This window comes from Mastigoproctus giganteus, chromosome 1, assembly GCF_048544385.1.
Source record: "Mastigoproctus giganteus isolate SK-2022 chromosome 1, ASM4854438v1, whole genome shotgun sequence".
NCBI lineage: Eukaryota > Metazoa > Arthropoda > Arachnida > Uropygi > Thelyphonidae > Mastigoproctus > Mastigoproctus giganteus.
The window spans coordinates 150,710,779-150,732,089 of record NC_143575.1 but is presented as its reverse complement, the minus strand read 5'-3'; the positions used below and the strand labels follow the sequence as shown (position 1 = coordinate 150,732,089).

Here is a 21,311-nt window from a genome sequence, read left to right as displayed (position 1 = left end):
CCTTCACCTCTGCCTGCAGCTTTTAGTCTGTGAATCCCCCAAAGCTAGCAGTTTTCCGACCCACCTAACACTGCCTCGATAGCATCAGCAAATATTCTTGCACCCTTTCTATTTAAGTGTATCCCATCCCTGTAGAAGCAGTCTCTCCTGTTAACAAGCACAGACCACGCTGAAAAAAAATTCTACCCCCTTGAGCCCTGCACATTCCCTCCAGGGCCGAACTGATTGACAAGGCTCTCAAACTTGTACTCCCTCCTATCATGTCTGGGCAGAATTGCAGACACTTTCAAATTTAACCCTCAACTCATGATTTTTTTGCAACATTGACCTGTATAAATAAATCTGCGGATCTCCTACTCTTAATGTCATTGGCACCAACATGTACAACAATATCACCTTTTGTGCCCTTAAAAGATGATATATGCTTTACAACATCATCAACTTTTGTCCCTGGCAGACAAAAGTTGATGATGTCAACTTTTGTCTACCCTAGTCCTGTTCTATCTATCCTTTTTACACAATATATTCCCCCGTCTCCCTGACAATAGAGTCACCAACAATAACTAGTTCCTTTGGGACCAGCGCATTCTGCCTTGGAGACTGCCGCTGTGTTGCCTGGGACAGCTGAGAGCTTGTTGTGTATGTGCTTGATGATGAACATACAGTGTCTAGAAACATAACAAATCATATTTTAAGTTTAGTTAGTAAGTGGCACTTCAGTAAATTTGTTAATTTGAAATAAGCAGTATAAAAGTGTTTATTTTACCAGTATAATCTTTACAGTGATGAACCATATAATGTTATTTTTGAAGCAATTTGTTCATTATTTTAATTCTGTGATTGGAAGAGTTGTTTTAAATTAATAAGAAACTTTTATTAAAATATCTGTTTTAGGCTAAAATTAAATTATGTTCACTGTTTGGAAATAAGTTAAATTCTCAGCATGCTTACATTACTTTAAAAATACTGTAGATTCTTTAAATTTTGTAGGGAAAAAGAGAAACAATTGCAATAGTGTCTGAGGGTATAGCTAAAATCAATGATGAGAGATATGATGATTTGCCGAGAATTCATCGTACATCTCAGACTAAAGTAAGTCACTTGTTTTAATACATAATTATTGGTCAGTTTTCTTGAGATTCTAAATACTTGAACTAACAGAACTTACCTATGTGAAGATTTTTCAGTTTCATATATTGTCAATAATCTATAAAGCACACATTTTGTAGCTCTCCTCCCTGTTTTTTAACAGTTTGCCTATTAATTATCCCTATTATATGTACTTAAATTTTTAATTTTAATCTTGACAATTTGTGAAATATCTACAACTAATCTTACAAGTAATTCTTAAACAGAGCTATGTCTGGGTACTGTAGTGAATTAATTACATTTGAAATTCTTAAATTTGGTAACCTTTGGACCTGATCACTGCATCATGGAATTTCTGAGTATTAAGCAGTCATATAAAAGTCAAAAAAAAAAAAAAAAAAGTGACAAAAATTGTGACATAATACTACATTTTTTCATTTCCTACCTCCATCTCCAAGAATGAAAAAAAATATAGTAAATGTGTTTTATCACATTAAAAAGCATAAAAATATCACACCATAAAAGTTGTAGTATCTTCTTGTCTATATAAAGATACTCAAAACAATATAACCTAATTTACACTATAATAGGAATCCTGCATGTTTTTCTTTCATGAATTATTTTCTCCTCTAGGTCCTGGGTGCAAAGTGCTCTTGACCAAGCCATTGGTCAAGAGCACTTTAAGCATTTTCACTTTACTGCAACAGGATCTAAAAAAAATTGGGCAGATGGGCTGAGAAGTGGCAGCTGAAGTTTAACATTGACACATGAAAAGTATTGTATATGGGTTAAAGTAATCCCCAGAGAAACATACCAGCTGTGTGGTACTACACTTAGGGTGGTAGAAAATGAACAAGACCCTCGAGTAATCATGCAGTCAGATATGAAGTTTTCTGAGCAATGCAGATAGGCTGCCAGAGCAGGTCGTGGAATATTGTCAATGATATACAGGAATTTTGCTAGTAGGGAAAAGGAGGTAATTATACTTTTGTATAAGGAATGGTCAGGCCATGCCTTGAGTACAGCATACAGGTCTGGAGGCCTCATTTAGGAAGGATGTTGAGTTGCTTGAGCGTGTACAGAGCAACAAGATTGGTGAGGGGAATGAAGGGGGTCATTTTACCAAGAAAGGCTTAAACTCTGCAAATTGCAGAAGCTGGAGACTAGACACCTGCAAGGTGATCTGATTGAGGTGTATTAGGCCTTGAATGGGTTGAGCACACTGAATTCTGATGGGATTCTTCCACTTGCTCAGATTACAAACCTGAGGGGGCATAAATTCAAATTGAGGAAAGACAGTTGTAGAATAGATGTGCAGAAATTTGCCTTTAGCCAGCAGGTGGTTAATTGCTGGAACACACTTCTGTTATGAAAGTTGATAGCTTAAATAAATTCAAGGAGGAACTGGACAAACTTTTAGAGGGAATGGATATGTGAATTTAATTTTTTTTTCCTGATGGTACATAAGCTCATATGCTTGCTTTCTTGTATCACATGCCTCCATTACTATTACTACTATTGCATCCTGTAAAGCATTGTTCTTAAAACTTTTTGCTGACAAGGAATCACTCTTCATTTCATTTTTGTCTCCCCATTTGGCAGGGCCAGTAGCCTGAGAGAGAAACAAAAATGAGTAAAAATGGACACTAATTAATATCCACATCTAGAAACAAAGAGCTCAATATAATGATAACCATGAAACCAACCGTAACTTTCTCTTCTTTTCAAGAGACTAAAAAAGGATACATAGAAGAAGGAACCTCTAGCATGATGCAAGCCTTCTCCTTTTATCAGTTAGAGATTCCCTGAAAGTGCAGCACTGTGATTGAAATTGGTCAGATGGCCCAGTGAAGAGATTTGCTGTTAGTGACTTCCTCTAAGATAATCGGAGTTACTATTAAAGCTCCCTTTCTTTAGCAGAAAGTCCTAGTTCCAAGCATTCCATCAAGCTTTTCCTTTGTGATTTTCTAGGAAAGTTAACAATTATCTTTTCGCTTGTGCTTTTTCTTTCTTGCATTACTGCATTACACACTAGCAACATACTGCATAACCTGTTTGCAATGTATTACTTATTGTTTTCCTGCTTAACTTTTCCCCCAACTAAAAGGAGCAACTATGACCATTCTAATATTTCCACTATCAGAATTGCTAAACTTGAGATTTGATATTACTGTCATGGATCATAGTTCTAGTTGTGCAAGGAGACTGCAGATAGATACATAGAATCACAAAACATCACTCTTCCTGGTGGTGATGCAGTCCTTATCTAAACAGCCTATAGGGAGTCTATCCTTTCCTAATACAAAAATGTCCGTCCAGTTGTGTGCTGCTAGATCCCTCAAAATGGTGATATGCCCTGTCTGTCAAATTGCTGATTGAAACTACTAAATGAAAGCAATCTGAACTGTTATTGAAATTAACTTTCAATGGAATTCTAGTATCACACTCCCCTGAATAACTTGAGAAATTCCAAAGGTGTTATCACTGATTGCGACCTGCTTACCAAGCAGGAGGCTTCCAGATCAGCTAGTGTATAATCTTGCTACCTCTACTCTGCCAGATAGTTTCTGGAGGGAGTCTGAGTAGTGTGTATGCGGGGGGGGGGGGGGGGTATTGTTGAGGCCACATTATGTCAAGGATCTGGGTATATTCTTACTATGTGTACGCCATATCCAAAAATTTAATTACTCATACAGCCTGTCCCCCCCCCCCCAACTTTTTCTTACCATTGAATACACCATGAATTGTCAAACTAATGGAGTAAGCTTATCTGCGAAAAGATCTAAACCTCCCAAACACTTCCTGGTTCATTTCACAAATATACATGGTCTCAATTCTAATCTCAATGATGTCCATTTCCACTTCCATTCTGACAGAATCTCAGTTATCGGTTGATTCAACAACTGCTCATCTCAATTGCCCAAATTATTTGTTGTATGATTCCTTTCGCCTCAAAGGTGGTACTTGTGCATATGTCTGTTCCGATATTCCCTGTCAGAGATTGGTAATTTGGAATCTCCTCTTTTTGATCTTCTCTGGCTTAAAATCTCTTTACCTCATTGTGTAAAATTCATCTGCTGTCTCTACCATTCTCCCTACTCCACTAATCACTTGGAGATCTTTGACTTTCTATCTTTGCAACTTGACTTTTTCCAATCCAACTTTCCTAACCGTGAGGTAATTTTCCTTGGTGATTTTAATGTTCACAACTCCAGCTGGCTTCTGTTTTCTAGTCACACCGACCCAGCTGGTCGAGATGCTGAGCCTTTTGCAATTTCTAATGACCTTGCAGAGATTGTTCATTTACCTACAAGAATACCGGACAATCACAACCATACAGCCAATATGCTTGATCTTTTTCTCACAAACAACCCTTCTAAGTACACGGTTGAAGTGAGTGGTCCTTTAGGCACCTCAGATCACAACTTGGTGATTGTCTCTTCTCCAATGGAGCCTTTATCTCATGGCTATTCCCAACCTCATATTGTTTGGCCTTACAAGAATGCAAAATGGGATGAGCTGCTAGATTTCTTTTCCTTGGTCGGATTACTGTTTCAAAATTTCTGATGTCAACATTTGCTCAGATCACGTCAGTGAAAATTATTCTTGTATGAGTGGAATCCTTTATTCCGCACTCCACTTTAAAATCTCGTCCTTTATCTAAACCTTGGTTTTTCAATAAATGTGCTAAGGCTGTTCAAAGAGAAGAACATTGCATATTGAAATTGGCTTGTTTCCAATTCTTCAGTTTAATTTTCTGCCTACACCAAAGCTCGCAACAATTGTTGCGAGCATCCCATTTTTCTTCCAACTCATGTATTAATGATCTTGGTAAAACACCTCCCTCCATTCTCAACACGCTCCATTCAAATGCCTCCTGTGGTCTTCCATCAAAAGGATGTCAGAATGATTTTGACGAATCTCGATGCTAAGAAAGCTCCATGTCCTGATAGAATTTTTCCACTTGTTCACAAAACTTATGCTCCTGAACTTACTCCTGTTCTTTGTTGCCTTTTTCAGTTTCTTATTCCAAAAGTGTTTTTCCTTCTGCTTGGAAACTTTCTCAGATCCAGCCAGTTCCTAAAAAAGAACAACAAGTCCTTCTCATCCAATTATCGTCCCATTGCAATTACTTCTAATTTGTGTAAAGTAATGGAGAAATCAATTAACCACCAACTCTTAAACCACCCAGAAACCTTTTGTCTGATCAATGATCACCAGTATGGATTCCATCAGTGTCAATCTACTGGTGATATTCTGGCTTATGTTACCCATTTATGGACAAATTCAATGGAAAAGTTTGGTGAAACACAAGCAGTTGCTCTTGACATCTCAAATGCTTTCAATCGTGTTTGGCATAAAGGTCTTCTAAACAAGCTTTATGGTTTGCCAACTTTTTTATTTTAGTTTCTCTCTGATTGCTCACCAAGGGTGATGGTAGATGGCTCTCTGTCTTTTAACTTCTCCACTAATACTGGTGTCCCCCAAGGTTCAATTCTTTTCCCTACTCTTTTTTTCCTCTTATATATTAATGACCTTCCATTGACTGGAAATCATATCCATAGTTTTGCCGATGACAGCACTTTCCATTTTGAAAAACCTTCCCTTCTCAATCAGCTTCAACTTCTCCTCTCCAATCCAAGCATGGTACTAAGTACTATAGGTTACAGTACCTCTCGTGTTTGGGGTTTTCATAAAAAACAACAACAACATTTTACTCTGTCTCCTTTGAGCGCATCAAGGCTGATGCAGAACGCCACAAAATTAACTTTTCTACCCATCTCTCACTTCCATACAACCTTTTCTACCCATCTCTCACTTCCATACAACCAACTGTTTAATTTAACAGAACTTAAAAGAATCTTTAAATAAATCTTCAAATAGTGCTTCTGGCCCAGATGATATTCATTGCATTAGGCTAAAAAATTTACTTGAAGAGGACTTGTATACTCTACTAATTTTCTATATCCAGATCTACTCAGAATATGTTTATCCTCTTTCTTGGCGTCATTCAGATATTGGTATATAATTTGGTTCAAAATTATATATCAATATCTCTTGCAAGCTGCATGGGAAAAATTTTTGAGAGAATGATACATAAGAGGCTGGCACCTCCATAGCCAGGTGGGAAGGAGCAGCAGTGTGTAGCACACGCTTCTTGATTAGACCGGGTTTCGAGCCCGTCACCACCAAATACGGAGGATGCGGAAAGGTCAACGGAATGACCACCGCATATTCCCGGAGCAATATGGCCTTAGTTGATAATGTTCCTAAAAACAAAAAAAACATGAGGCTTACATGAATCCTTTATCAAATCATCGGTATGGCTTTTGTAAGAACAGATCCATTCTCGATGTTCTCATCAATGCAGAATCCAATATACATAATGCCTTTGTCACGAAACAACACCTAGTCATGGTCAAATTAGATATCGAGAAGGCATTTGACACTACCTGGCGACATGGTATTATTATGGACCTTTACCATCTAGGCTAAGGGGTCATCTCCCTGAGATAATTCAGAATTTGCTATGCCACTGCTCTTTTCAGGTCTGCTATCAAAACCTACTGTCTACATCCCACATTCAGGAAGGAGTACCACAGGGGGTCTATAGTGAGCGCAACGTTATTCGCAATTTGCGTCAGTAACATGACCTGAGACATCCCCAGAACTATGGAGACTTACATGTATACAGATGACTTTACCATCGCCTGCCAGTCACAAAGCATGAACGTCAGCAAATGTTATGTTTGTTATTTGGTTTTTAGGAGCATTAGCAACTAAGGCCATATTGCTCCGGGATATGCGGTGGTCATTCCCTGACCTTTCCGCATTCTCCGTATTTGGTGGTGACGGGCTCGAACCCCGGTCTAATCAAGAAGCGTGTGCTATGCACTGCTGCTCCTTCCCACCTGGCTACGGAGGCGCGCAAATGTTATCTTCAGCTTGCCATAAGCAGAATTGAATTCTGGACCTCACATAGTGTATATTTTCTAGCAGAACAGAAATCTACCACCACTCACTTTTATAAGTGCAGTGCTCTCCACCCCCATCCTGAACTACATCTAAACAGTAGTCTGATACCACTAATAAACAGCATCAGATTTCTGGGCCTGATATTAGCAAACTAAATTTCCAAGCACATGTCACTCATCTACGTCTGCCTCTCTAAAACAGTTGAATATACTTTGGTCAGTATTGTACGTCATGAGGAGCTGATTGGTTTTCCCTCTTAACCTCTGCAAGTCACTGATCCATTCACGCTTAGATAATGGCTCTCTGGTATGACAATTAGGAGTATATTAGAAGGGCTAAACTTCATCCAGCACAGTGCTCTGAGGACTTACGCATGCTCTTGCTGCTTTATACTAGAATATTCCTTGAAGACACATATCCAGACTCTTGGCATCACTTGGTTGTGCTGGCTTTTCCATAAAGGGAAGGACCACTCAAATACAAATAATTACTGCCCTCACTAGCTGGTCTTGGTAAAATTTTAGAAAAAATGGTGAATGATCGGTTAACATGGTTTCATGACTCACACAATCTCCTTAGTCCAAGCCAATACAGTTTTCGGGAAAACAAATCAACACTGGATAAAATGACAAAAGCTGAAGGAAACATATGCAATGCCTTTCTCCAAAATGAATATCTTGTTATGATATGCCTTGCCTTGACATTGAAAAGGCATTTGATACTACCTGGAGATATAATATCCTACAGGAAATGCACAAATTAGGACTACGAGGCCACCTACCAAAGTTCCTTCAGAACTTTGTTCAAGTCTGCTACCATCATATTCGGTCTTAAATATACAATCAAGAACAGGGGTTAACCCAAGGCTCAGTCCTCAGTGGAACCCTTTTTGTTATCAAAATCAATCCTATCACAGAAGTTATTCCAGAAACAGTGGAAACAAAAATATATATGCTGACCTCACCATTTCATGCCACTCACAGAATAGTGGACAATCAAGAGACAGCTTCAATGTGCTATGAATAAAATAGTCCTGGTCCATCTATAATGGGTATCGAATCTCAGTACAAAAGACGGCAATACACTTCTGCAGAAAACGAAAGCTGCATCCATGACCCAGAACTAAAAATAAGCAATCAACGAATCCCACTCAAATATAGTGTCTGACTTCTAGGACTAATCAAGGATCACAAATTAAATTTCCTAGAACACATGCAGTGTGCTTAAATAAATTAAACATTCTCCGAGCAATATCTGCCATGACATGGGGAGCTGATTGTTATTCCCTCTTGCATATCTATTGTGCAATGATAAGATACAGATTAGATTACCGTTCTCCCATCTACTCCTCAGCTAGGAAAAGTGTGTTGAATTGGTTAGATCCATTTCATCACAGTGCATTACATGTTGTTTCCAGAGCATTTCGTACCTCACCTGCATACAGTTTATACACAGAGAACCATGAACTCCCAATCAGTCTTCGTAGACAAGTTCTTCTGAACTATGCTGCAAATATTCAAAGCCTTCCTGGTCATCCAACATGGCAATATCTGTATAATCAGAAATGGGAAACCTTATATGTGTGGATAAAATCTACCACGATACCCCTACATCCCTTCCACTGTGGGAAATCAGTTCAGTTGACTGTGGCATGGACCTCACAAAATGGAAATGGAACAATATCCCAAATCAACATGTAAAACAGTTACATTCCTCTTATTTAATGCAATTCTCAACTGTACACTGATGGCTCCAAGATGGATACACATGTTGGTGCTGCAGTCATTAGCATTAGCATTAGTAGAGGCATTTGATGCAAGAAAGCAAGCTTATGCAGCATCAGCCAAAAAAAAAAAAAAAAAAAAAACCCACTTCCACTTCACCCCTCTGTTCGTTCAAAATACCTGTCCAGCTGAGCCTTAAACTTATTTAGGCTATCAACCTCCACCACAAGGGATGGAAGTCTGTTCCACCAACCAACCACCCGCCGGCTAAAGGCAAATTTCCGCACGTCTATCCTACATCTGTCTTTCCTCAATTTGAATTTATGCCCTCTCAGGTGATTTTTCTGAGCTAGAGGAAGAATCCCATCAGCATTGAGCATGCTTAAACCATTCAAGGCTTTATACACCTCTATCAGATCACCTCGCTGGTGCCTAGTCTCCAGACACTGTAATTTGCAAAACTTAAGCCTTTCTTCGTAAGAGCACCCCTTTGTTCCATTCACTAATCTTGTTGCCCTTCTCTGTACTCGTTCCAGCAGCTCTACATCCTTCTTGAAATGAGGCCTCCAGACCTGTATACAGTACTCTAGGTGTGGCCTGACCATTGCCTTATACAATCACCTCCTTATCCCTGCTGGAAAAATTCCTGTATATCATTGACAATACTCCATGAGCTACTCTTGCAGCCCATCTGCACTGCTCAGAGAACTTCATATCTGCCTGCACAATTACCCCCAAGTCCCTTTCATTCTCTACCACTGTCAGTGTAGTACCACAGAGTTGATACGTTGCTCTGGGGTTGCTTTTTCCCATGTGTAGTACTTTACATTTGTCAATGTTAAACTTCATTTGCCACCTCTCAGCCCATCTGCTCAACCTATCCAGATCCTGTTGCAGCAGCATAGTGTCAGTAGTGTCCTTGACAACCCTGCCAACCTTTGTATCATCTGCAAACTTGGACATTAAGCTTGATATACCATCATCAATATCATTTATAAATACAGAAAACAATAATGGACCCAACACTGAGCCCTGAGGGACTCCACTAATAACATTAGTCCACGATGAGCAGTGTCCATTGATTACCACTCTCTGCCTTCTCCCCCTCAACCACCCCTTTATCCATAGCAGCAATTTGCCTCCAATGTCACACTGCTCCAATTTGTGCAGCAGTCTTCCATGTGCAACAGTATCAAAAGCCTTTCTAAGATCTAAGTATATAATATCAAAGTTATTCCCTGCATCCAGTTCTTTTGTGACTGCATCATAGTATCCAATCAAGTTGGTCAGGCAAGACTTCCCCTTAACAAAACCATGCTGTGTCTAAGCTATAACTGAAGTCTTGTCTAAATGATCCTGCAGTGCTTCTTTAATCAGTGCCTCCATTAATTTTCCTGGAACAGAAGTTAAGCTCACAGGTCTATAATTACTTGTGTCAGCCTTTGATCCTCCTTTGTGAATTGGGGTCACATTTGCACATTTCCAGTCTATGGGTACCTCCCCTGAGTCCAAGGAAGCTCTCATAATTATGGCTAAGGGTTTGCTTACTTCCTTTGCTGCCTCCTTTAATATAACTGGATAGATCCCATCCACCCCGGGTGCCTTTCTTGTGTTTATCTTCAACAGTTTCTCCTCCACTTTACTCCCAGTTATTTCAAGATTCTGTAGCTTACTGCTAGAGTTGAATACACCTCTGGCATTCCCCTTGCTGAATAACTCCTCATGTGTGAATGTCGATGCAAAATATTCATTTAGTTTGTTAGCTACCTGAGCAGGATCATCAACAGTTGACCCATCAATATCAAGTGGACCAATCTGATTCATCCCCTTCCTTCTAGAGTTTACATAAGTAAAGAACTCTTTGCTGTTTTTCTTTGCATCCCTTGCCAAGGATTTCTCGTAATCTGCCTTCGCCTGCCTAACCTCCTTTGTAACTTGGTTGCATATCAACTTGTATCTATCATAGGCTTCTGTGTCATGTGTTAATTTGTAAGTATCCCATGCATTTTTCTTCTCTGCCATATGCCTCATTAGTTCATCTGACATCCATTTTGGCCTAAACCTTGAACAATATTTCTTAGTTGGTATGTAAAACCTAGTAGCTTCCAAGATAAGTTCTTTGAATGCTTCCCATTTTGAATTTGCTGTTGGTAACATCATCAGTTGGTCCCACTGTATAGAATTTAAATACTGTCTCCGTCCATCGTAGTCGCCTTTACGGAAGCAATAACCCTTCCCTTTACCCCTAATGGTAGTTACCTCTTTCAGTAAATCCCACTTCAGCACACTGTGATCACTGCCACCTAGTGGTTCATTTATCTGCAGATTCTTAATGCATGAAGAATCACTGCTGATAATCAAATCAAGAGTATTACTCCCTCTAGTTGCCTCCCGAACATGCTGATGTAGAAAACAATCATCCAATAAATCCACAAAAGCCCTGCTAGTGTGTGAGTAACCAGCCCCCAAATTCCAGTCAATATCTGGGAAATTAAAATCTCCCATTATAAGACTCTCTGATTTACTGGCCCACTCTATTTCCCTGTACAGTTCCTTATTATACTCATCAGAGTCATTAGGCCTATAGCACACTCCTACTCTCAATTTTGATCTCCCAATGCTTATGTCACACCAAACTGACTCGACACTGCACTGTCCAGCAATGTCGACTGGCTTCACTTCCTTGGATTTTATGTGTTTCTTAACTAATAGCATAACCCCTCCCCCCTTCCTATCCTGTCTATCCTTTCTGTAGATGTTGTACTCCCCAAATTGCATTTCTGCATCCCTTATATCTGTGTGACACCACGTCTCTGATATCCCAACAATATCTGCCTTTGATGTTTTGAGCAATACCTCAAATTCATCAAATTTATTTACTAAACTCCTAGCATTGGTGTACACGCAAGTATACCTGCACCTGTTTCTATTCTTAGCTACCCTAACACAACCCATGTGTTTACTTGTACCGCAATGGCTCCCAGCAGTCTCTGAAATACCATGCATCTTGTTTTTCAGGCTTCTGCTCATTCTAATAGAAGCAGTGCAAGAATCTCTTTCACCTCTGCCAGTGGCTACTGTCAATCTATTGGTCTTTGTCTCCCCCCAAGCTAGCAGTTTTCCGACCCACCTAACACTGCCTCGATAGCATCAGCAAATATTCTTGCACCCTTTCTATTTAAGTGTATCCCATCCCTGTAGAAGCAATCTCTCCTGTTAACAAGTACAGTCCAGGCTGAAAAAAAATTCTACCCCTTGAGCCTTGCACAATCTTTCCAGGGCCGAATTGACCGACAAGGCTCTCATCATATACTCCCTCCTATCGTGTCTGGGCAGAATTGCAGACACTTTCAAATTCAACCCTAATTCTCGGCTTGCCAAACAGCATAATTTCATAGTCACTCTCAATAGTGTGCAGTATTTATAGTGCCAAATTGTTTGCAATAAGTCTCGCATTAGATCACATTGCCAAAACTTCCCTCATAAAAAGTATAAATTTTATGGACACATTATGTGCAATATATGCATTTACAGCTACACGATAATCAGTATCGTGTAGCTGTAAATATTTTTTACTGCTTATTGCATCTTAGGACAAAAAATCAGAATCAGATTCACTTGGATCCCTGGACATTCTGGAATACTGGGTATTGAACGTGGAGATCAAGCTGCAAAATATGCATCAAATGAAAATTCTTACCTGCATAAAATTTCACACAGTGACTTTAAAACCATCATTAAAAAAAAGCTGCTGAAAACATATGGATACTGACCTGTAAATCAAGCTTTCGGTAAAACCGACATGAAGAGGTTATCCTCTCCTGGCTTTGTATTGTCACACACATTTAGCTCACTCCTATCTCCTAATGACAGATATTCTCCGCAATGCCCACAGTGTCTGACAATACTAACAGCTAAGCATGGCATCATAGAATGTCCATGTTACCAAGTTGCCCGTCATTCAGTTTCAGACTGCATGCAAATGAGCCATTAAGCCTTGAACTCATTATGGGAGAAAAATCAAATGTAAATGAACTATTTATATATCTTAGTTTAATAAACCTTACCAACCATATCTAATATGCCAACATCAGTAACAACATAGCTGGAAATAACAAAACTTAAACAGGCGCAATACAGCTGAAGCAGCTCTTGCACCATAAAACTGTGAGTTGAGTGTGACATCCTGTCACACTCAACTTATGGACTATCCAGGTTATTCATCTATCCGCTCTAACAACTTCAAGTCATTCTGCAGATCGAATGAAGCTCAAAATTATCCAATTACCTTGGAAATCAAGCCAATATAGAACACTTGACATACTTGAAATATATTGGCCCCTACAAATCAATATAATTAAATAGATATAATGTATTTAATAAACTATGATGGACATAGTTTGGCCTCAGTAGCCCTTGTGTCATTAAGCATTATATCAACAACAGCATACAAAGTGAGGGAACATCCCAGCGATATTACTAGTCCTCTAATTAGCATCACTGGGATCCAATATGGGCAGCTGTGCATAATGAGAAGGCTCCCAGTGATGCTGCTGGCTCCACAGATTAGCATTACTGTGATCCAGTGCCCAGACTTGCTCTTGAACACCCAGTGGTGTATTCGGGCCTGAACACACCGGAACGACGTTCCGCTACTTTTTCTAAATGTCATAATAGAAATTCATTAAATTTATACACCTAATATTATGAAACAATGGAATAATCAAAGGGGAGGGAGAAATATCTATTTTACCCATTGCTGCTAAAATATAAATTTCGCAATGAAACTTGAATGTTTGTTACTCAAGTACAATGTGTTAGATAAAGAGACCCAACAAATGAGATATACTGTGATGCGTGCGAACGCTGCATATTGATTTGCCATGAGCTGTATGCTAGAACTGGTTGTTCCATGAACCGTGAGTCTGAAGTCTGATTCAGTTACTGTACAGTCGATGTGCTGTTATCATATAGTCTTCTGGATTCCAGTACTATTTTTTTTAGCAATACATCTCTGGGAACATCCTCACTAATGTCATGCTTCAAAGCAAAGAACATGAGGAGGTGAGATGGGGGGGGTGAGATAGAGAGAGAATAACTGACAGACGAGGGGGTGCTTGGGGTTTCAGGGACTGATGGCAGTCATCGTGAAACAGGTGGGTATATGGGATATGTTAGGGTAACTAATAATAAGGATAGGTGCTTGTATACCAATGCTAGAAGTATAGTAAATAAATTTGAATTTGAAGTGTTGATCAAGACATCAAAGGCAGATATTGTTGGGATAGCAGAGATGTGGTGTCACACAGATATAAGGAATGCAAAACTGGAATTTGGGGAGTACAATGTGTACAGGAAGGGAGGAGGTGTTATGCTGTTATTAAGAAAAACATAAAATCAAAAGAAGTGCATCCAGTTGCTATAGATGAACAGTGCACTGTTGAGTCAGTTTGGTGTGACATAAGCACTGTGAAAGCAAAAATAAGAGTAGGAGTGTGTTATAGGCCTAATGACTCGAATGAGTACAATGAACAATTGTACAGAGAAATAGAGTGGGCTAGTAAATAAGAATGTCTTATAATGGGGGATTTTAACTTCCCAGATATTGATTGGAACTTGTGGGTTGGTCACTCACACACTAGTAAAACTTTTGTGGATTTATTGGATGATTGTTTTCTGCAGCAGCATGTTCGAGAGGCAACCAGAGAGGGTAATACTCTTGATCTGGTTATCAGCAGAGATCATTTGTGTATTAAGAATTTGCAGATAAAGGAACTACTAGGTGGTAGTGATCACAGTGTACTGATGTGGGATTTACTTAAAGATATAATTACCATCAGGGGTAAAGGAAAGGGTTTTTGCTTCCGTAAAGGTGAGTACAGTGGTCTCCGACAGTTTTTAAATTCTGTACAGTGGGATCAACTGACGAGGTTACCAATAGTAAATTCTAAGTGGGAAGCATTCAAGGAATTAATCATGGATGCTACTAAAAGTTTCATACCTATTAAGAAATATTGTTCAAGGTTTAAGCCTAAATGGTTATCAAATGAACTAATGAGACTCGTGAGAGAGAAGAAAAATGCATGGGATGCATATAAATTATCAAGCGACTCAGAAGCCTATGGCAGATATAAGCTAGTCTGTAATCAGGTCACAAAGGAGGTTAGGCAGGTGAAGGCAGATTAAGAGAAATCTTTGGTAAAGGATGCTAAGAAAAACAGGATTTCTTTTCTTATATAAACTCTAGAAGGAAAGGGATGAATCTGATCGGTCCACTTGATATTGATGGTTCGACTGTTGATGATCCTGCTCAGATAGCAAACAAACTGAATGAGTATTTTGCATCTACATTCACACGTGAGGAATTATTACAATTTGAAAATGGAAGAAGGTTATCAAATTGTAGCAGTGTGCTTAATGATTTTGTAATAACTGAGAGCAAAGTGGAGGAGAAATTGTTGAATTTAAACATAGAAAGGCACCTGGGGTGGATGGGATCTATCCAGTTATATTAAAGGAGGTGGCAAAGCAACTAAGCAAACCCTTATCCATAATTATCAGAGCATCCTTGTACTCACGGGAGGTCCCCATGGACTGGAGATGTGCAAATGTATCCCCAATTCACAATGGGGGATCAAAGGGTGACATGAGTAATTACAGACCAGTTAGTTTAACTTCTGTTCCGGGTAAAATAATGGAGTCAATGGTTAAAGATGCATTGCACGATCATCATCTAGACAAGACTGCAGAAATAATTCAGACACAGCATGGGTTTGTTAAAGTAAAGTCTTGTCTGACAAATTTGATAGGATATTATGATGTGGTTACAAAAGAACTGGATGCAAAAAATAATTTTGATATCATATACAGTGGATTCCGGTTAATTGGGGCAGCTGTTTATTTGGGGCAAATCTTAAAAAACAGAGCTCAATCGAGAAAATAGCCAGGGTTTACTTTGCTTAATTGGGACAAAATGCCATTTAATTGGGGCTGGAGACCGCAGCACTGAAGATTACCCTACAATTGTCTCCGACCGTACCACGTAGTTCAGTCGGATTTCTGGAGGTCACAACCATAAAACAATTAGCAGTCACCTGTTTATTGGGCTTTTTTGTTAGTGAAATCTATCATAAACTGATAGTAAACTCGATCTTATTGAATTTTGCGATAATACCGATAGCTGGAATTCTATGGGTTATTATAGTGAAATGTGTTTACAATTCCATGAAATCTTCAATCATATAAAAAAAAAAAAATTTTCAGAATCTTCTCTTCCTTCCTATTTTTAAAGCTTCGTAATTTGTTACTCCATTCTCACTTGCGCGTATCGTGTTACTTGCAATTTGTGTGCGCCATGTTTTTTGTTATTGATTGCTTATCTTTTTACTGTTTTAAATTTTAACCCCCACTCACAAATGACAGTGAACAGAAATGTGAACTACTTTAGTTAGTATGTACATATTACAGTACGTATTAATTCTTCCAATTATCACGTATATTCTTCAGAATTTCACCTATCATTTAATTTTTTAATTGGTAAGGTAATAAAGGATAAATTTGTACTTAATATATCTTTACTTTTATAGCCTGTGGATAATATTCCTCCTATTTTCGCTAATTATAATTAGAATCACTGTTTAAATTGAATTAAAATTCAATTGACAAACGTGACCACAATGACCGGCGCTTATTACACATCATATAGTGAATGGTACTTTACAATGGTGACTCCATCGTAATGTGTTTTGATATTACAGCGAATCAATTGTAAAGGGGGGGGGATTGTATTTTTAACTATTTACGTGAAACTTCGGATAATTGGGGCAGCTGCTTAATTGGGCCAAAATGCACTAGTATCGATGTGTCCCAAATAACCAGAATCGGCTGTATTTGGATTTCAGGAAAGCTTTTGACACTGTTGCGCATGGAAGACTATTGTACAAATTGGAGCAGAATGGCATTAAGGGGAAGTTGCTACAATGGATAAAAGGATGGCTGAGTGGGAGAAGACAGAGGGTGGTAATCAATGGGTGCTGCTCTTCATGGGCTAAGGTTATTAGTGGAGTCCCACAGGGTTCGGTGTTTGGTCCTCTGTTGTTTTGTATATTTATCAACTATATTTATGAATATTGATGAAGGTATATCAGGCTTAGTGTTGAAGTTTGCAGATGATACAAAGGTTGGCAGGGTTGTTAATGACAGTAATGGCAGTGTGCTACTGCAACAGGATCTAGATAATTTGGGCAGATGGGCTAAGAAGTGGCAACTGAAGTTTAACCTTGACAAATGCAAAGTACTGCATATGGGTAGAAGTAACCCCAGAGAAATGTACCAACTGTGTGGTACTACACTTAAGGTGGTAGAAAATGAAAAAGACCTGGGAGTAATTGTGCAGTCAGATATGAAGTTTTCTGAGCAATGTAGACAGGCTGCTAGGGCAGGTCATGGGGTTTTGTCAATGATATATAGGAATTTTGCTAGCAGGGAAAAGGAGGTGATTATCCCTCTGTATAAGGCAATGGTCAGGCCACGCCTTGAGTACTACATACAGGTCTGGAGGCCTCATTTTAGGAAGGATGTAGATTTGCTTGAGCATGTACAGAGAAGGGCAACAAGATTGGTGAGGGGAGTGAAGGGATCCTCTTACCAAGAGAAGCTTAAGTTCTGCAAATTGCAGTGGCTGGAGACTAGGCACCTGCGTGGTTATCTGATTGAGGTGTATAAGGCCTTGAATGGGTTGAGGGGATGGGATCCCTCCACTTGTTCAGATTACGAACCTAAGGGGGCATAAAATCAAATTAAGAAAAGATAGATATCGAATAGATGTGCGGAAATTTGCCTTTAGCCAGTGGGTGGTTAATTGCTGGAACAAACTTCCATCTGTCGTGGAAGGTGATAGGTTAAATAAATTTAAGGAGGAACTGGACAGGCATTTGGAGGGAATGGTGTGGTTTTTTTTTTTTTTTTTTGGCTGATGCTGCATAAGCTCATACACTTGCTTTCTTGCATCACATGCTACTACGATATAAAGCAATCCAACAAAATCCCTAGTAGGGAAGTTGGACTATAGATGCTTCTGTTGAGAACTACCTGTGTATCTCTGTTCAGATTATAGGTTCTAGATCACCTTTGTTAGAATTTGACTTGACAAAAAGGGGTAGTCTGGTGGTTGAGGGGCCAACCTTAATACACCGCTACAGTCCCAGCTTCTGCTAAGACCCTCACCAGGACATCATCTGTTGGCCTGTTTCTGGGACCAGTCGGCTGGCAAGTCTGCTTGCTAGGGTTAACTCTGTACTCCAACAGTTATTTCCTTCTCTTTAGTCCAGGGGCAAAGTCAAGACCTGTTGGATTTATGGGTTATTAACTCTGGCATCCTTGTTAGGCTCCATGGTGGGTGGAGTTCCTTAAAGATACTGAATTCTATTACTCTACTTATATAAGTAATATAAATTTTTCTTCTTATTCTGGGGCCTCTGCTGGGTCCCTACCTGAAGAAGAAAATGAATCAAATAAAACAAGCAATAAGAAACATCGAATGGAAGCAAAACTACCTTTATACTTTATTTTCTCATTATCCATTCAACTGTCACCTTTATTTATAAAAAAGGGGCTTGAAGGGATGGCTTCTCCAAAATCAGCCATTCCTTGAAACTTTGTCAAGGGATTGCTGATTTTGGATTTTTGAAGTAATTGATTTGATGTAAAGAGGGAAAACTGGTTCCAACTCTAGTTTTCATTCTTATATTTAACACTCCTAAATTGCCTACTTACATTTTTAAATTCTATACAGTGGGACCAACAGCAAATTCTAAATGGGAAGCATTCAAGGAATTAATTGTGGAAGCTACTAGGCTTTCCATACTGGTTAAGAAATACTGGTAAAAGTTTAGGCCAAAATGGATATCAGATGAACTAATGAGACTCGTGGCAGAGAAGAAAAATGCATGGGATGCATATAAATTATCAGGCGACATATAAGCTAGTATGTAATCAACTCACAAAGGAGGTTAGGCAGTGAAGGCAGATTACGAGAAATCTTTGGCAAAAGATGCTAAGAAAAACACCGAGGACTTCTTTATGTATATAAACTCCAGAAGGAAGGGAATGAATCAGATTGATCCACTTGATATCGATGATTCAACTCAGGTAGCTGACAAACTGAATGAGTATTTTGCAACTATGTTCACACATGAGGAATTCTTTAGGGAAGTGGAGGACAGAAGCTTATTAAACTCTAACAGGGAGCTTAATGATTTTTTAATAACTGAGGGCAGAGTGGAGGAGAAACTGTTGAAGTTAAACATAAGAAAGGCACCTGGGATGGATGATGGTTACTTATTCTTGGATAATACCATCTTGATGGATACCACTGAGATGGTATTCATCGAGAATAAGTAACATTAGTCTTCTCTACTGGTGAAGTGGTACTTATTCAAAGCAGTGCAATACCTCGGCAACTCGTGAAGGTTGATTCACAATATGAAATAAAATTAAAACGATGTCAATTATCCGCTTGAACAGTTCACTTCAAACAAAACATGGCGCAAAAGCACTGACCATTCAGTAGTGAATCCCAATGCTTCATGCAAATAATTGCCTTAGTATTTCATGTATATAATTTCTTGTATTTTCTATGATGTTGCACATGTTGATATTACTGTTTCAATATTACTTTAGGTGAACACAATGAAATATCTGCTTGTTGGGTGATTTATGATTGACCTAGATGAAATAACCTCATAAAAATAATTTACAAAAAATATAAAGAGCTGTGCTATAAGACTTAAATTTAAGTTCTTGTTTTGGCTTCATGCAACATTAAGTTTAATTAAATTAGAGTGGGCTGATCTGTTATCCCCATGCTACAAGTGGAATGCACCTCTTGTTAGGGATACTCCTCCCACCATGAAAATAATAACAAAAATTTATACAACTGATTTGAAAATCAGAAATAATCTAATTACACAATGTTTAAATTTGAATTTTATTGCCAGAAATTTACTCTAGTTTATGCATTAGCATAAAATTCTTTTACCTTAAGTTTCAAGGCCCAAGGTATGCGTGAGGGGGAGATATTGATTCCAGTAGCTTTTTGATCCATACCTAGGTGGTATGCAATGGATTTCTAACATAGGAAAAAGTATAGGAAAAAGTTAGACATCCTAGGTTAAATAGTCTGCATAGAGTGCATGAACTATCACTACACTTACACATTCTCTGCAAACTTTTGGCATGGCTTTTCTGCATGCCACAACTAGCTGTTTGAATGTTATTCATCAAAGCATGCTAAATTACTTGATGTTGAACTTTGGTATGGATAAATATCTTCCATTTGCAAATAATGTTCCAGACAGAAGTCTTCAGAATCTTTAAAAACTTAGGGGTGTATTATTGTTTAGAATTCATCTCCCTATAGCATGCCAATTTTAAATTGCATCTCTACCTTGCATTTTTATTTATATTTACCCCTGGGGCTCACATCTGGTGAATATGGCCTTAGCACACCTAGACTCCTGTGCTGGATATAATTCTTCTCTTCTTGGCGACTCCTACTTTTGACTCTCTCTCTCTCTCTCTCTCTCTCTCAGGGTAATTCGGGAATTTTTTTTTTTTTTGGCTGGTGCAGCATAAAATTTGCTTACTGATGTCCAACTTCTTTTGGTTATCATAACATATATATGCAGCATTAGCCAAATTAGCCAACACTTAATATTTGCACTCGTAATAAGAGAACTGAAAGTCATTTCTGCTGCATTTGGATTTGTTCAATTATATACAGTTATTTTACAGATATTATAATTTCTTGTAGGTAACAACCTTACTTGTAAAGCCAGGACCTCCACCACCTAAAGTTGTAGCAACGTGGATAATTGTTATAAGTATTATTGCAGGAATTCTTCTGTTGTTATTAATTCTTCTGGGACTTGTAAAGGTAAATTTAAAAGTATTTATATTCATTAAGAAAGAATGTTTAAAATAATTTATTTCAAATTTAATTTACAGGAGATGACCTCCTTGCAGCTGATCATAGTTGCTAAACTGACTTTCCAGTTTCAATCACTTTTACCAAAGTATTTGATTGATAGCTATTCATTAAAGGCTATATCACTGTTATTCTTTAATGAATCGTTATATATTTTGCATGCATATTTTTGTCTTAGAATTGATTTATTTTTTATGGTGAACATAGATGAAATACACTCATAAGCAAAAACATTACAGCCATCCCCTCTCTCCTGGAGTGTACACACTCCACAGTACTTAGGAGTAACATCACTGACTGGCACGGCACATAGTGAGGGCATGTGTACTGCCTGTCAGTTCATCATTAGTCTATGCAATGTGGAAAGAGAAAGACCTGATGGAGTTTAAATGATGCTAGGAGACAGGGGTCAGCATATCAGCAACCGCAGGAATTGTTGGCTGTTTGAGGATCATAGTGAATGGTGGAATTGGTCCAAAGAGGAATACACACACAACTACCCAATGTGGTGGGAGTAAAGACCGCCACTGGTTGAC

The 21,311-nt window shown here is 38.6% G+C and overlaps 1 protein-coding gene across 2 annotated transcripts in view; it reads left to right on the top strand.

Moving 5' to 3' along the window:
• The window catches only part of LOC150091195 (integrin alpha-9-like), a 688,379-nt gene that overhangs the window by 654,094 nt on the left and 12,974 nt on the right, over positions 1–21,311 (top strand). For both annotated transcript variants that reach the window (XM_090374615.1, XM_090374611.1), the window contains exons 25-26: positions 991–1,092; positions 20,602–20,724. In XM_090374615.1, the coding sequence (XP_090230741.1) occupies positions 991–1,092; positions 20,602–20,724 (225 nt within the window). The remainder of the gene's footprint in view (positions 1–990; positions 1,093–20,601; positions 20,725–21,311) is intronic.